The sequence below is a fragment of the Calypte anna genome, chromosome W, assembly GCF_003957555.1.
Source record: "Calypte anna isolate BGI_N300 chromosome W, bCalAnn1_v1.p, whole genome shotgun sequence".
In the NCBI taxonomy this organism is placed as follows: domain Eukaryota; kingdom Metazoa; phylum Chordata; class Aves; order Apodiformes; family Trochilidae; genus Calypte; species Calypte anna.
Window position 1 is genome coordinate 26,276,186 of NC_044276.1, and position 17,119 is coordinate 26,293,304.

A 17,119-nucleotide genomic window follows, 5' to 3' on the forward strand; every position below is an offset into this window, starting at 1 on the left:
ATCACTCTGCTACATGGTATCCCATATAATAGCACAGGCCAGGCCATAGTCGAACACGCGAATCAGACTCTGAAATCTAAATTAGAGGTATTAGTGAAAGCAGAAGGCTTCGACAACGCCATTCCCTCAGGAGACCAAGCACGCCTTCTAGCAACCGCTCTATTAGCCCTGAATCAGTACCCCAGAGGAGAAGAGGCAAACAGCCCGGCCCAAAAACATTGGGCCACTAGAGCTATGGAGGAAGGCCCATTAATCAGAGCCAGGAATGAGTTGGGTGAATGGGAACAGGGATGGAGACTAGTTCTCACGGGGCGAGGGTATGCAGCTATCAAAAAAGATGGTAGAGTTAAGTGGTGTCCATTTAAGTCCATTAAACCAGACCTTCAGATTAATGATAATAGCAATAGTAATAATAATAACAATAATAGTAGTGGAGTTAAACTAACAAAAACTGTAAGTTTCTGTTCACAGGACCAGCTCGTCGGGCACCCTCCTAACCTACATACCCTGGTGGGCAGCAAGGACGACGGAACAGCGAACGTCCTGACAGAAGCAGAGAACCCCGCATCAACAGAACCCAGACACCGGCAGAACAACCTGTGCAGAAGGGATCTACTATATCTTTCTGTGATCCTGATTTTAGGGTTTGTTACTACAGGAGAGGCAAATTACAATCACCACCAGCTATTCAGGTGGATCCTGTGGAACCCAAAAAACGGCCAAGTGATAAAGGAAAACATAACGGCAGGAGCCCCAACTTTTACGATTACATTTGGTGTTCTATTCCCCGGGGTAGCACAGCCTGAGGCGACAGAACCTAGCATTCAGGAACTCGGTCAGTCATATAGGGAATTATATTGGTGCCCCAGCTCACACCCAGATAAAAGTTATTGTAACAATCCAGAAGTTTGTGCACATTGGGGATGTGAGACCATTGTGACAGGCAGGAGCTGAATACCAGAAATAAAGGATAAATTTTTACAAGTAAGTTGGGGACCAAATCGTTCCCATTTGGTCCTGGAAATTTTAAACCCAGGTGATGCAGAATGGCTCAAAGGTAAGATGTGGTACCCATTCCTTCAGGGAAATTACAAAGATAGAGGAGTGCCTGTGCAAATTATTAAGTCCATACCACAAGCACCCAAAGCTGTCGAATCTAACCCAGCCCTTAACCCGCCGACAGCTAAGTCTTTAGCATACGAGACCGAAGCTCGTACTATAATTCCCACCAGCACCACAACTACTGCCAGACACGTGACCCCCACCGGTGCCGAAATAGCCTCAGTGATTGAGGAAAATCAAAAGTTTCATTCCCTCAAAATAACAGTGGATAAGGATCTAGCTCGAATTGAGAAATCAACCAGCGCCTTAGAACAATCCCTGAGTTCATTGTCTGAAGTTGTCCTCCAAAATCGTAGGGGACTAGATCTCTTGTTTTTACAACAAAGAGGACATTGTGCTACACTAGGAGAAGAGTGTTGTGTATATGCAGACAACACCAGCGTTGTCCGCGATACCATGGCCAAGCTCAGAGAAGGTTTGGAAAAAAGAAAAAGAGACAGTGAAGTCCAGCAAGGATGGTTTGAGTCATGGTTTAACCACACACCATGGCTAACCACCCTCATTTCCACACTAATGGCACCGTTTATACTGCTCATCATAGCGCTGGTCTTCGGACCCTATATATTGAGTAAGCTTGTGTTGTTTGTTAAAGACCGGTTAGAAAAAGATAATATAATGTTAGTAGAACGTAGACAGCTGCTTTAAGAACACACCTTCAGTTATATAATCCTAACGTTAGTTACCTCCCTTGTAGATAGGTATACCCCATGATTAACGGTTACCTTCTACTAACACACTTGTTTGATGTGCCTTATGTTTTATACAAGCCTTTGATACAAGCCTTCACTATTGTAACACCTTAAGCTTGTCATATTTTTACTAATTTAGTTGCATGTACTGAGGAATTATTAGTTACCCCAGGTACTATGGACCTTTAGATGTGCCTTATAACCAGGTGTGTCTTATACTTTTAATATTTTTAATGTTTTAAGTTTTCTATACTTCTGCCCATTTAGTTAAGCATAGGGAGGGGGGGAAATGTGGTAGTTAAGGTTTGAAATGTGGTAGTTAAGGTTTGGCGGCCGGAAGATATCGTGCTGTACGGAAAGATAAGATAGGGCTTCCCTCCTGACAACCAATAGGTACGGGTCCCTGACGCAAGCAGGCGGAAGTGACGATGTAAACCTAGGCTATAAAACGCGGTGTAACATAAACAATAAACGCCATTTGCTGTCCATCATATTGATGTCTGTGAGCTGATGGCCCGAGCGACCCGGGAGTGGTCGCCGTGTCGTTCTTGAACCAGGTCGCCACGCCTCGCTGAAGGCAACAAACATACATCACAATCATGAATAACCAGTGTAATGTTTAAAGTTAAGTCCACCCCTCGGTCACGGGCCCATTGGTACATTGCATCTCATCCTTGGTGACCTCCTGAAGTGTCATGGCCCCAGTGAGCTAAAAACAGTTCACCTCTGTGCTCCCAGTCCAAATCTGTTTGGAACACCTTAGCTGCCTGGTCCACTGGATGGTTGTGTTGGTGTTCTTCAGTAGACTGGCTCTTAGGTATATGGGCATCTACATACTGTACCTTTACTGCTAGTGTCTCTAGATGGGCAGCACTATCTTCCAACAGGGTGCCAGTCCAAATAGACTTCCCCATGTGCTGCCAGTTGTCCTGTTTCCATCCCTTTAGCCACCCCCACAAGGCATTTGCTGACATCCATGAGTTGGTGTAGAGGTAAAGTACTGGATGCTTTTCCCATTCAGCAATGTCCAGGGCCATCTCAATGGCTTTTGCCTCAGAAAAATGGCTCAATTCACCTTCTTCTTCAGCAGCAAGTCATGTAGGACTCCAAATGGCAGCTTTCTACCTCCACTGACTTCCCACAAGACAGCAAGTTGCTTCTCATGATCTGAGAATTCATTATATGGGGGGGCTTCCACATCTGGTGGCATTCCAAAATCTTCACCCTCTGGCCAGTTTGTAATCACCTCCATGATGCCTGGGCAATTAGGGCTCCCTATTTGAGCTCGCTATGTTATCAGGGCGATCCACTTAGTCCAGGTGGTATCAGTGGCATGGTGTGTAGATGAGACCTTCTCTTTAAAAATCCAGCCCAGGACTAGCAGTTGAGGTGCTAGGAGGAGCTGGGCCTCAGTACCAGTTACCTCTGAAGCAGCTGAAACTCCTTCATAGGCAGCCTGTATTTCTTTTTCAGTTGGAGCATAATTGGCCTCTGAGCCTTTATACTGCCTACTCCAAAATCCTAGGGGGCGATCTCAGGTGCTTTTTGCCAGAGGCTGCAGTTAGGACCATTATCACCAGCTGTAGAGTAGAGCATGTTTTTAATGTCCTGTCCTGCTTGGACAGGTCCCAGGGCCACTGCATAGACTATCTCTCATTTTTTCTGTTCAAAGGGCCCCATGCAAATCCATTTGACTTCATAGAGAGGTGTCACATTCTGGTCATATCCGGGAATGTGCATTCTCCAAAAAGCCACCACACCTAAGAAATTTTGTGTCTCTTTCTTATTAGCGGGTGGAGACATAGTTGCTAATTTACTGACCACATTGATAGGGATATGGCAGCGCCCATCTTTCCACCTAACTCCCAGGAACTGAATCTCTCTGGCAGGTCCCTTGACCTTGCTTCTCTTTATAGCAAAACCAGTTTCCAACAGAATGTGGATTACCTTCCTACCTTTCTCATATACTTCCTCTGCTGTATTACCCCATACAATGATATCAATGTACTGCAGATGGTCTGGACCTATACCTTTCTCCAATGCAGTGTGGATCAGACTATGACATATAGTCAGGCTGTGCTTCCACCCCTGGGGCAGGTGATTCCAGGTGTACTGAATGCCCCTCCAGGTGAAAGCAAATTGGGGCCTGCACTCTGCTACTATGGGAATGGAGAAAAACGTTAGCAATGTCAATAGTGGCGTACCATTTGGCTGCCTTGGACTCCAGTTCATATTGAACTTCCAGCATGTCTGGAACAGCAGCACTCATTGATGGTGTAACTTCATTCAGACCACGGTAGTCCACAGTTAATCTCCCTTCTCCATCAGGCTCTCACACTGAACATATAGGACTGTTGAAGGATAAGTGAATCTTGCTATATCACTCCTTGGCCCTCTAGTTGACGAATATGGTTCTGTATGGGGAGCAGGGACTGCCAGCAGCATACTGTGATAGAAGCAGTTGGTACTTGCTGTTCCTCCACCCTCATCAGGCCCACCACAGAAGGGTCATCTGAAAGGCTGGACAAGGCAGACAGTTGGTCAATGCCCTCAGTCTCCATAGCTGCTACACCAAAGGCCCACTTATACCTTTTCGAATCCTTAAAGTACCTTTTCCGGAGAAAGTCTATACCAAGGATGCATGGAGCACATGAGCCAGTCACTATACAGTGGCTCTCCCAGTTGTTCCAGTTAGGTTCATTTCGATCTTCAGTCAGTTCTAGAGAACTCCAGAGATTGTAATACAGTCTGTCCCTCTGTGATTAGACAGTATCAAGGTGCATTGTGCACCACTGTCTACCAGAGCCTCTGTGGTTCTGTTGTGGCAGGCCATTGAATCCACACTGTCCAGTAAACTCAATTATCCCTCTCCTTCACCTGGCTGGAGACAGGGCCCCTCTAATGTTGAGCAGAGTCCACACTCAACAGAGGGGTTTGTGTGCCATACTGGACTCACATAGTTGCTTCCTCAACTCACATTTGTATTGGAGACCCATATGCTTAGGCTACCAATAGATGTTTCTTGGGAGACCGAAGTAGCCATCCTTCTGGAACCATTATCTCTAGTTGTATTACCTTGCAGCTCCCATACTCTTGCACGCAGAGCAGTGGTGGGTTTGCCATGCCATGTACGCGTATCCTCACAATAGTTACGCAGGGTAAACCACAGAGAAATTTGTGTTGAGTCCTGCCTTCCCTGATCTGGTCTCCTAGAAAGGTGTCTAGTCCCAATGGCTGACACATGGATCTATTCAGGAGAATAGGTGTTACTCCCTCTCCATCATGGATAATTTATCATCAAGCTTCTCAAAAGAAAGAGGTTCTGCATTCCTCAGCCAGTTTTTCCACAGCTGAGACACGAGTCTGTAGGGGGTTAGAGACATTGTTTTCATATTGCCTGAGTTGGTTAACAAAATTATTGATGGTCAGTAGTGTTTAATCTCCCCCAAAGACCTTTCCTTGCAAAATCACAGAATTACCTTGGTTAGAAAAGACCTTTAAAATCATAGAGTCCAACCATTAACCTAACACTGACAAGTCCTTAACTAAGCCATATCCCTAGGTACTATGTCTATACAGCTCCTAAATACCTCCAGGGATGGTGACATCATCACTGCCCTGGGCAGACTGTTCCAATGCCTGATAATACTTTCCATGAAGAAATTCTTCCTAACATCCAATCTAAACCTCCTCTGGTGCAACTTGAGCCCATTACCTCTTGTCCTGTAACTTTTAACTTAATTGAACAAATCAATCCCCACCTCTTTACTACTTCCTTTCAGGTAGTTGTAGAGAGCGATAAGGTCTCCCCTCAGCCTCCTTTTCTCTAGGTTAAACAACCCCAGCTCCTTCAGTCGCTCCTCATAAGACATATGCTCCAAAACCTTCATCAGCTTCATTGCCCTTCTTTGGATATATTCTAGTAGCTCAATGTCCTTTCTGAAGTGAGGGGCCCAAAACTGAATACAGTACTCAAGGTGTGGCCTCAGCAGTGCCAAGCACAGGGAGACAATCACTTCCCTCGTCTTGCTGGACACAGTATTCTTTATACAGGCCAGGATACTGTTGGCCATCTTGTCCACCTGGGCACACTGCTGGCTCATGTTCAGATGGCTATCAATAAATACTACCAGGTCCCTCTCTGCTGGGTAGCTCTCCAGCCACTCCTCCCCAAGCCTGTAGCGCTGGCAGGGGTTGTTGTGGCCAAAATGCAGGACCCAACATTTGGCCTTGTTAAACTCATACAATTGGCCTTGCCCCATCAATCCAGCATATCTAGATCCCTCTGCAGAGTCTCCCTACCATCAGGCAGATCAACACTTCCACCCAGCTTAGTGCAAATTTACTAAGAGTGCACTCTATCCCCTCATCTAGATAATTAATAAATATGTTAAACAGAAGTGGTCCCAGTACTGAGCCCTGAGAAACACCACTGGTGAATGGCCACCAACTGGATTTAACTCCATTGACCAGAACTCTTTGGGCCAGGCCATCCAATCAGTTTTTAATCCAGCAAAGCATATGCCCATCCAAACGATGAGCAGACAATTTCTCCAGAATAATGTGGGAAACGTCATGTCAAATGTCTTGCTAAAGTCAAGGTAGACAACAGCCACATCCCTTTCCTCATACAATAAGCGGGTCACCTTGTCATAGAAGGAGATCAGGTTTGTCAAACAGGACCTGCCCTTCATGAACCCATGCTGACTGGGCCTGATCACCTGGTTGTTCTGCATGTACTATATAATAGTACTCAGGATGACCTGCTCCATCAGTTCCTGTGGCACTGAAGTCAAATTAACAGGCCTGTAATTTCCCAGATCATACTTCCATCCCTTCTTATATATGCGTCACATTGGCATTGGCTGACTTCCAATCTGTTGGTACCTCCCCAGTCAGACAGGACTGCTGATAAATGGTGGGAAGTGGCTTGTTGAAAATGTGGGAGTACATAGGAGGGGCACTCCACATTAAATTTCTTAACAGAGGCCTCCTGCATAGCAACTCATCAGGATCTGTAGATGTTTCCCCATCACCACAGATGACCTCTCAGACTGCCGTCTCTAAGATATTTGATACCTCTCTCCATGGTGTTCCATTTAACAGGCAACTTTGATATCATCCCTATAGGGATATTGGCTTTTTTACGCCTGTTAAAAGATGTCTCCATAGACTTTGAGTGCTGTTTTTTCTCATTATGATTTTGACAATGCCGCAATCTCTGGTTAACCACCCCAGTTGCCAAGCCTCTCTGACCCCCAGATCTATCATATCAGCTCCCTTGTCCCAACACCACAGTAGCCACGTATGTAGTGTCTCACTCTCATCATGAGCATAATTATTTCTTAAATTTCTTAAATCTTTCAGAGACATGTATTGAACAATTATTTCAGGGTAGGAGTCACTATCCAGTGTTGTTCCTGCCTCGGGTAGACTTGCTGCGAATAGGATTTTCCACTGTCTCCGTCTCTGAGTCATCATCCCTCAGTGGATGATCTGACTTTAAATGCTTTCTGCAGCTTGTTACCGGAGCGACTAGGGCTGGTTCGGAATGACCAGGGGCAGTGCCGCTCATTCCTGCCAGCTCCAGATCAGCGGGAGGGACGGAGATTAGGTGTTTTCCCCCAGCCGGCACAGTGGGGCTGCAGATCGCAGTGGGGGTAGCAGCGGGAGGGGCCGTGGGAGTGCTTAAAGTGGCAGTTTCTCCTTGCCAACTTCAAACCTTTAATCACTCCTGCAGCGCACTCAGGCACATCAATAAATCAAATACCAGCCATTCCCGTGGCCTTCAAACTGGTGAGGTGAACTCACTGGAGAAAGGAGCAGAATAATTTTCCATAATACCAAGGTTTATAAAGTAGCTCTCAAACTCCCCAAGCAAATCCTTAACCCAACTCATCACAGCAGAAATCAGTGCCTGAAAGAAACAGGAAAGTAACATAGATGGGAGATAGGACAGCACCCCAAGAATTAACTTAAAGATGGAGTCCAAACAGGCATGATATAACAGGTCTTTCAGAAATGTAATTTTGAAAATTGTTTAAATTTCCAACCTTCTAATATTTTCCATTAAAAGGAAAACTTTAAATTGTGCCCCACATTCAGGCACCAAATATTCTGTCATGGTTTAGCAATCAGGGCAAACCAAATACCAAAGTGTAGAATTGCTCTCTGTTATCCTCCTCCACCCTTTTAAGGGAAGATAAAAGGGGAATAAGGAAGAGAGACTTAAAAGTTGGAAATTAAAACTGAAACAGGTTTACTGGAACAGGGAAAGGACAGTAACACGTGGGAGAAGGAACAAATATATACAAATCCCGATCTCAATGATTGCAGGGTGTGATGGAGTGGATGATTTTGATCTGTAGAGGACAGATGTTTCATGTGAAATTGGGAGATTAGCACCAGGACTGAAGCCCCCTCGCCCCCCCTCTCCCCGATGTTCACGTGGGTGCATACTAGGGGTTATTAGTTAGGGCGGGGATACTCGCTTCCTGGCTGGCCTCCTGGGTGTGCTGGTCCCAAGTGGCAGTGTGTCACAGGCATAAGAAGGGGAGAAAAGCGGAAGGAGAGGGGGAGAGGATTATTGTTGTTCTTTCCCTTGAAAAGACTCCCGGTAAGTTTGTTTTTTGACTACTCCGAATTCGATGTTAGGGGAGTCTTGCTTTGTGAGTCTTGCCGATAAGTTCAGTTTCGTGAGTAACTTGTATCTGCATGTTTATAGTTGGGAAGGTGTAATAAACTATTTCTAATAGATGTATAAAGATCTTGTATTTGCGATTTCTTGCTGAATCTTGGACCTAACAAAAACACAGAGATAGGTGTCTGAAGCGAAGGCAGCAAGGAAGAAGGAAGCAGAAAAAGGGCTTTTATAGAGTATGGCGGGAAATGGGAGGGAATTCTGTCTTATCTTGACCCACGAGCTTTTCGTTATATTTTCTCTCTCTTGTCCACCTGAGGAGAGGGAGCGATAGAGCAGCTTGTTGGACACCTAGCATCCAGCCAAGGTCAAGCCATCACGTGTGTAAAAAGCACAATTAATTTGTATACTTTTTCCCTCCATACATATAACAGCCCTGAAGAAATTAGTTTTAGGAATGATTAGTATAAGGTAAACCAATAGCACCACCATTTTACAGTGCAATATAAATCATACAATCAGGAATTTTCAAGTACAAATTTGAACAGAAAACTACAAACTTACGGAGGCAGTATTTCTGCAGCCATGAATATTTTCTCCACCAACTCTGATAGTATACCAAGTAGATGTGCCAGATTAGTGTTTACATCTTCATTTTTTTCTAATTTTGAGGGATTTAACTAAAACCAGAAGAGAAAAATATTAAGTGTCTTCTCTTCAATAGAACTACATATATAACTTGATTTATTACACACTGTATATTCAAAATTAATTAGTCTACTGCTGTACAAATCCCAGCCTTGTACAGAACTTGCAAATATGCTTCAAGGACTAGCCAGGAAATCAATGTGAAAAAGCAATGTCTTTAATTTCTAGTGCTTTTAACAGCACAGACTTTTAACACACTCCATAACTACTCATTTTTTAAACTATATACATTTTATATCTTTTAATACAGTCTTTTGAGAACACCCTCCTCTTCCCATAATTAAGTTCAAGTAAAACAGAAGTTAGGAGGGTCATTTTAGAAAGAAAGATAGAATCTTACACAACCAGTTAATGTAAAGGATTTTTAAAATGAAACTAAATTCAGACATTGACTTTAGTATATCTAGATCTTACCACAAGTTATTTACAGTAGGCCACTCAGTAACTGATACAAAAGAACCTACAACTGTTAAAGAATAAATATTTAAAGAAATTTGAAGTTTAAAAACTTATTTAAAAGTGATACTGTTTATATTATTCAAGCTAATATTTAGAAAAAGTTCATCATCATTTCAGTTCCAGAACTGAAATTATTTCTGAAGAATTATTCTGAAGAATAAATGTTTCCAAAGCAAATAAGCATTAGATCATCATTTTAACAGATCAGAATTTAAAAAAAGCATAGTTCATGGTATCACCTCACAGGACTGCTTGCTCTCCATTATCTTTAATACACTGTCTTTCAGTGCATGGTGAACAAAACGTGTTGCTGTGTATTTCATATATTGCTCCATAAGTGTACTTGCTAAAGTTGTGGCACGAAACAAAGTAGTAGCTTCATCTGAAAAAAAATTAAAGTGAGACAACAAAAAACAGAGGAAAAATATGCTGTATTCACAGTTTGATATATGATGCAATTTAGGGAGGAGATAGAAACAAAGGTATGGGGGCCCTTCCCTATCCAGAGTTTCAGTAAATGTTAGTGTAATGAGTACAGTACCTTCCATACTTATTTCCCTGTCATTTAGTGTTCGTAACAACAGTGACTCATGCTTTTCATGAAGAAAAATCTTCAATAAAATGCCAGCCAACAGTGTTCTGTCCTGTCCACAAACATGTGATAAGGCATAGACTACGTGCATCTCTTTCTGGAGTAGGAGCTGAAAGAAAACCAGAATAATGGTCAGAAACTTATTCTAACATAATAGTCACTACAGATAGTACTTAGCAATGTCTCAGCTTTATTGAAATATCTCACAAACAACAGGAAAAGTTAATTCTAACAGAAAAAATGAGGAAACAAAACTTAATACCTCTTTAAACTCACTATACTCCTCTTCTGGCATGATCTTCTCCATAGAATATCGTGCTCGAACACGCAAAGATCCTGGCTCAATACCCTTCAGTGGTATATGGGAACTGAGTTGAAACCACTCATCTGTTGCATGTCCTTTCTGTAATCGGCTTAATTGGCAACGCATAAACACTTCAGGAAAAAAGCATTGTTAAGTAGGTTATCTCTGGCAAAACAGCGCTACTATTGAATAAAAAGTTTGTTTTCAGCACATCCTCTCATTTCAGCAAAAGAGTATTAATAAAACCAAACAAATTTATGCCATCAGATATGTTGACAGACATAAACCATCTTAGATGATTTAACAGACTTCTGAAAACTGAAGATGAAATGTAAAGCATGCTGTAAATAATAAATGCACACAGATATTAACAAAGTTTTCCTTTTAACACCCAAATAGGAAAAAAAGCCCCCCTTTCCCCCAGCTACCTAGCAAACCTAGGCAGCAATTAGAAAACTAAAACAGGTAATGCAATTAGAATTCATTGTCCTCTTTCAAAGCCTTGGGGATCATACTTCCATCAGGTCTGCTCTTGAATCACTTTGTTACTATTTTTAGTATTCATTATTAGCATTATTACATCTTTCCCAAACGTGGCTGTAACAGTTTATGCAAAAAACAAACAAAAGCATTCCCAGACAGCTTACTGCCCAAATCACAAAAGTCAACCAAGAATGACAAAATCATTAATTCACTATTTTTGTGGTGTTGGAACCTTGAAATTGCTAAACAATGACCTGGATCACCGTATTCAACCATAATTGAAAGTCTGGTCTGACAGCTGACTAGTAAGCTGCAGCAGTCAGACCACTGACCATTCCAAACTAAGCACATGACATCCTGAACTGTTACTTGACACAGAAAGGGCCCAGATGCTTGCAGAGACAACACTCTACCTATGATATACTCACAATGTTCCAAGAGGAAATACACGTTTTCAGTTTCACATTTAGCCTGTCAGCCTGTCTGGAACTTCCCAGGCAAACAATCTTGTAGAGAGACATTGTCAACCAGGTGCCTTGAGTTGCCAAAGAGTGGGTGTGAGTCCACCTGTGCCTGATTAGGACAGGCCCCTACTGGGCATGAGCAAGATCAGGGGGCCAATAAAGGTGGGACACACACCCACAGAGGAAAACTCAGCTCACTCTGGTGTGAGGCATGGAGAGGCCAGCAGCTTGTTGAGCCTCTGGAGCAAGAAAGGCTCTTCCCGCTACACTTCTACCCTGGAAGCACTGTGTGGTGGCTGGAGTCCTGGAAGAGACCAGTAGCTCGTCGAGCTTCAGGAGCAAGAATGGCTCCTCCCGCTACATTTGGTGGAGAATGCGGGCAACATACAGATGTCTAAAGAAGCAGCAGTGTGAGGAACTGGCAACAGGAACATTCTCCCTGATTTGAAAAAGTGCCTGGGCTAATACTCCCCCTGAAAGGTATGACCAGCAAGCTCTTTGAATTGGAAATCCCTGAGCAGAGGGAAGCCAAGATAAGGATTCTCTCTTTTGGAAACCCCTGAGCAGAGGGAAGGAAGCCAGGAGGATGGAATCCCACAGTATGGAATCCCACAGAGGAACCAGAAACCCATGAGGAACTCCTGAGCAAAGTGAAGCCAAGATAAGAATTCTCTCGTTGGAAACCCCTGAGCAGAGGGAAGCCAAGAGAAGAGCAGATACCGGAGGGAGAAGAACAAAAAGTGCCTGGGCTGGGAAAGGTAGAGATCTTGTGACCTTGAATGGGTGCCTGAGAAAAAATCCTGTATGTGTAAAAAATCCTGTAAGTTATATGTCTAAATCTTGTAAGTTATATTTTTGTGTAAAAATCCTGTAAAAATCCTGTGTGTCTGCCTCTCGGCGCCCCCTCGATGCTCTTAGCTGAGTGTCCCGCGGGGCCCGAAGAAAAATCCTGTGTAAATCGTGTTAAATGTTTGTAAAATGTTTGTGTTCTGTAATCAGTGTTAAGAAAAAAAAAAAAAAGGGGGAAATGTCTCTCTACACAATCTTTTTCTGCAGCTCTTGATGAAATCTACTTTTAATCAAGTCCCTCACATTTAAACAAAACAAAACAACACTCCCTCATACCAAAACACAATCAAACCCACCATCACACACTTGTTCACCTTTCTACAAAGCCTATGAACAGTTTTAGTAGAATTTCCACTGCCACAATTCAGCAATTTTGGGACATTATTTGCACAGTCAGATAATGGAACAGAATACCATCACATTTCTAATACACATTTCATAGTCTTTGGAGTTGATGAATTGTTAAAACATTCAAGCCAGTGAAGTAGTAGGTGAACCAATTCATCATCATCTGTTACTTATCACAAGTGTGATTTGGACTGTCTTTAGATAATTAATTGACTTTCCAAAAATAATTCTTCTGAGAAAAATTCTCCTGTCCTCAGCTGGTCAACGTGCTTCCTTCTTGTTTTGCTTGCACATATAAGTCATATATTTCATTGACAGGAACAGTGAGATACAGGATTCAGAATAATCAAGTTATTTAATTTTCCCATGGTTATATAGCAACACATCCTAGCAATAATATAAATACTATAATCTTATTTTGATCTTAAAATATCAAAACACAAATATCAGTATACTGACTACAGAATAATTTATATTCAAATACAATAAAGGAACACTTTCTGCTACTTAGCAATGTATATTGAACTATTAGGCTATGTTAAATAAGAGACTGCCATTAGTTGAGAATTTAAGCATATTTACTCTTTGCAGTCTAGCACATTATGAAAGAATAACATATACAGGAAAAAATAGTTGATCCTTTCTCTGTATGCACAGTTAAGAACTATATATAACAGTCTTGATCCAGGAATATTTTATATTATGAATATTAGCACAAAAAATGTAAGACAGATATTTTTGTGAATCAAACTTATGGATTCATATTTAGTAACAAATTTATGTTTTGATGATTAATAACTATAGCCTGGCAATCAAACTTAAAAAGTGGTTCAAACTTATGCTTTCCTCAGAATGAAAATGAAGTTTACAGTGAGGTCTTCGTTGAACCCAACAAGTGCCTGATAGGCTCCATAGTTTCTCCCTGTTGTTCAAAAAGTTCACCCATGTCTATGTGAGTGTTTACTATATACTTTGCACTTCATGTGTTTAACCCATATTCCCACGACAGTATAGGAGGGAAGGAGCCAAGCCCATAATGTGACATAGTAGGCTTATTTCCCAGTGCTACAGAACTGATAAATGTATAGCACAATGATTTTCTTCCAGATTCATATTCTCAAATATCAACTCCAAAACCAAGCCGCGGAATTACTGAAAATAAAAACTGCCTGAAAGAGAGACAGAGGCAATGCTCATTTGCTTGCTGGAAAGCTAACTGTATCCTGGGCTGCATCAAAAGCAGCATGGCCAGCAGGTCAAAGGAGGTGATTATCCTCTAACCTGCTCTTGTGAGACCCCACCTCAGGTACTGTGCCCAGTTCTTGAGCCCCAAACACAGGAAGGATATGGAGCTCTTGGAGTGAGTCCAGTAGAGACCACAAATGGTAGAGGAACCAACCAGAAAAGGAGCTTTGCTGGACCTTGCTCTCACCAACAGAGACGGGACGGTGAGTGACAAAAAAATTAATGGGAGAATAGGATGCAGTGACCATGACACTGTAGAACTCAAGATCCTTAGGGCAGCCAGGAAAGTGCAAAGTAAGATGATGGCACTTGATTTTAAAAGGGCAGACTTCAGCCTCTTCAAGGATCCGCTTAGTAGGGTAGAATGGGATAAAGCCCTGGATGGGAAGAGAGCAGAGGAAAGCTCGTCACGTCAATGATAAGAGGAAGACTAGGGAAAATGTGGGCTCACTCCAGAAGGAAACAGGAGAGCTGGTCACCCAAGATGTAGAGAGGGCCTAGATACTCAATGACAACTTTGCCTGTCTTCACCAGCAAGGTCTCTGGTCACGCCCTCCTTGTCGCAGAACCCAAGGCAGGGACTGGGAAAAAGAAGATCCTCCCACTATAAATGAAGAGCATGTTTGAGACCACCTAAAGAACATGAAGGTGAACAAGTCCACGGGCCCTGATGGGATTCACCCACGTCTTCTGAAAGAACTGGCGGATGAAGTTGTAAAGCTACAGTCCATCATATTTGAAAAGTCATGGCAGTCGGGTGAAGTTCACACTGACTGGAAAAGGGGAAACATAGCCCTCATTTTCAAAAACGGAAAAAAGGAAGACCCAGGGAACTACAGGCCAGTCACTCTCACCTCTGTGCCTGGCAAGATCATGGAGGAGATCCTCCTGAAGGCTCTGCTGTGGAGGGCCACCTCAATAATTTGAGATACCTGATAACTAGTGAAAAAGCAGGGTCCCACGCTGTAAGGCTGAAGATAGCAGTGAGGCAAGGCCTGCTGCCAGAAAAAGAAAGATGAGGCAAGCCTCATTGCCACAAAAGATAGTAAGGAATTTGGAGAACACCTGTTCTGAACAAAGGGATTATGTATTCTATCAACTTTTACCCAGGATGTTCCATTGTAGGAAAGTGCTGTAAGCAACGTCTGTAGCTAGCAAAACCATGGTCTTTGTTTATTGTGTCTTGCTTTTAAAACATAGAACATCCTTAATGATACTCTGTCTCACCTAGGAGAAATAAAAGCACTCACAAATAAAAAGGAATTACAAGAAATTATGGGAACACTGCAATATCAGAGAAGGCACATTCCTGATCTTTCAGTTAATTCATGTCCTCTATATGACCTGTTAAAAAAAAACACTGACACTGAGAATGGAACCAATCCCATGATGAGGCACTAAAGCTTTTACTCTTGGAAGCACAGACCTTTCAGACACTGCGATTTCTTCCCCCAGATGACCCAATAAATAATTTTCTTCTATTGCTTTACCATATCACTTTTGGCAAAAGGGGCCTACTGGAGCTACAAGACCAATAAGTTTTTATTCTCAATTATTAAAGGATTCAGAGAAATGATTATCAGTCCTGGAAAAGGGTTTACTCACAGTAAGCACAGCGCTTAAGGAGATAAGCACGATAATTAAAAACAATGGGTAATCCTCCGAGGGCCTTTCAATGTAATTAATCGTACTGTCCAGAAAGCGACCTCCTGAAGAAATTTCTCAAAAGGGGACAATTTGAAAATGCTACAGTCAAATTGAATACTTTTCTGAACTTTTCCAAATTGAAGAAGGCCCAGATAAACAATTAAAATTCAGGAATCAATTGAATCCTCAAATGAAATAGATTTAATAATGAAAACTCCTAGTTCTATTAAAGAGGCCCCAGAATACAAAAGTGATATGAAAGAAGCCTGGTTCACAGATGCTTTTTCCCGGAGGGAAGGAAAGGTTTGTGTGGGAAAACAGTCTGCGGAGGCTTAAGGATTCCATGTACGCATCAATATGATTGCAGGAAAATCGTTTATTCGCAACTTGCACTCACTTTATATAGAGAAGCCTTGTTTACACCATCTTATCAAGCAGGTGGCCTTGTACTCCAACCACACATACCATTCTCACGGAACCTTCTTCTCACATAATTATTTTCCTCTCCTGTTGCCAATTAGTTATCTCTTTCCCATTAGCTTATTCTCAGGCCTCTAACTAGGCCTCAATAAGTATTAACCCAATGTAGCCTAAGTTGAAGTAAGTCAGGATTGCTCACAACCTGTATATTTCTGAACTGTTTCCCCAACAGGTTTGGTTCTTTAAATCTGCTGCAATTAAACCTTCCACAGGTGAACAAATAGTAAATCAAGAAAAAAGCAGTGTGCAAGCCGGAAAATTGGACGCTGTTTTAAATGATTTTTAAAAAGAAAAAGCCTCTAGGGAAGCTGCATTTATCTATACAGATGCCTTTGCAGTCTTTAAGGGCTGTGTGGAAAGGATAACATTTTGGGAAAATAATAACTAGGAAATTAATAAAGTGCCCGTATGACACAAAGAAAAGTGGCAGCAGATACTGTGAATTGCCAAACAAAATCCTAATTTTCATGTTGGATGGGTGCCTTCTCACCAATCTAATCTGAAAGATGAAGATAGCGAATGGAACAACTATGTTGATGAACTGGCTAAAATTAATGTAACTGAAATCAGAAATGCTCTCAATGAAGGTGAAGTCCAAGAATGGAGAAAATTGCTAGAATGGCTTCATTGTAAAAGAGGTCATTCAGGTATTTTTGATTTGTATAAAGAAGCACAATCCTCTGGTTGGTCAGTATCACGTGAGGAATACAAAACAATAATTTCCTCCTGTGATCTGTGTAAAATCTGATTTGGAGAACACCTCCTCACTGCTGACAATTTATATTTCGTAGATGGTAAAACTTTATGGTCAACTTGGCAAATAGATCATTTTGGACCCTTGTGAAGGTCAGGAAATAAACAATATGTTATTGTAACTGGGAATTATATCTGGCTTAACTTGTGCTGAAGCCTATGGCAAAGCAAACAGGGAAAACAGTTTCTTTTCTGAAAAAAGTTCTTGGGGTTTTTCCTGAACTCACCAGCATTTAGTCTGATAATGGGACCCATTTTACATCCAAAATTGTGCAACAATGGGCTAAAAGTGAAAATATTAACTGGACCTTTCATATTCCCTATCACCCACAAGCA

General features: G+C 42.1%; 1 protein-coding gene across 1 annotated transcript in view; it reads right to left on the reverse strand.

Annotated features, from left to right (window-relative positions):
* The window catches only part of LOC103536996 (ras GTPase-activating protein 1), a 168,049-nt gene that overhangs the window by 24,502 nt on the left and 126,428 nt on the right, over window positions 1–17,119 (reverse strand). Inside the window, exons 16-19 of the mRNA XM_030468314.1 lie at window positions 10,473–10,645; window positions 10,160–10,319; window positions 9,858–10,000; window positions 9,016–9,131 (exon numbers count right to left, since the gene is read on the reverse strand). Coding sequence (XP_030324174.1) covers window positions 9,016–9,131; window positions 9,858–10,000; window positions 10,160–10,319; window positions 10,473–10,645 — 592 coding nt within the window. The remainder of the gene's footprint in view (window positions 1–9,015; window positions 9,132–9,857; window positions 10,001–10,159; window positions 10,320–10,472; window positions 10,646–17,119) is intronic.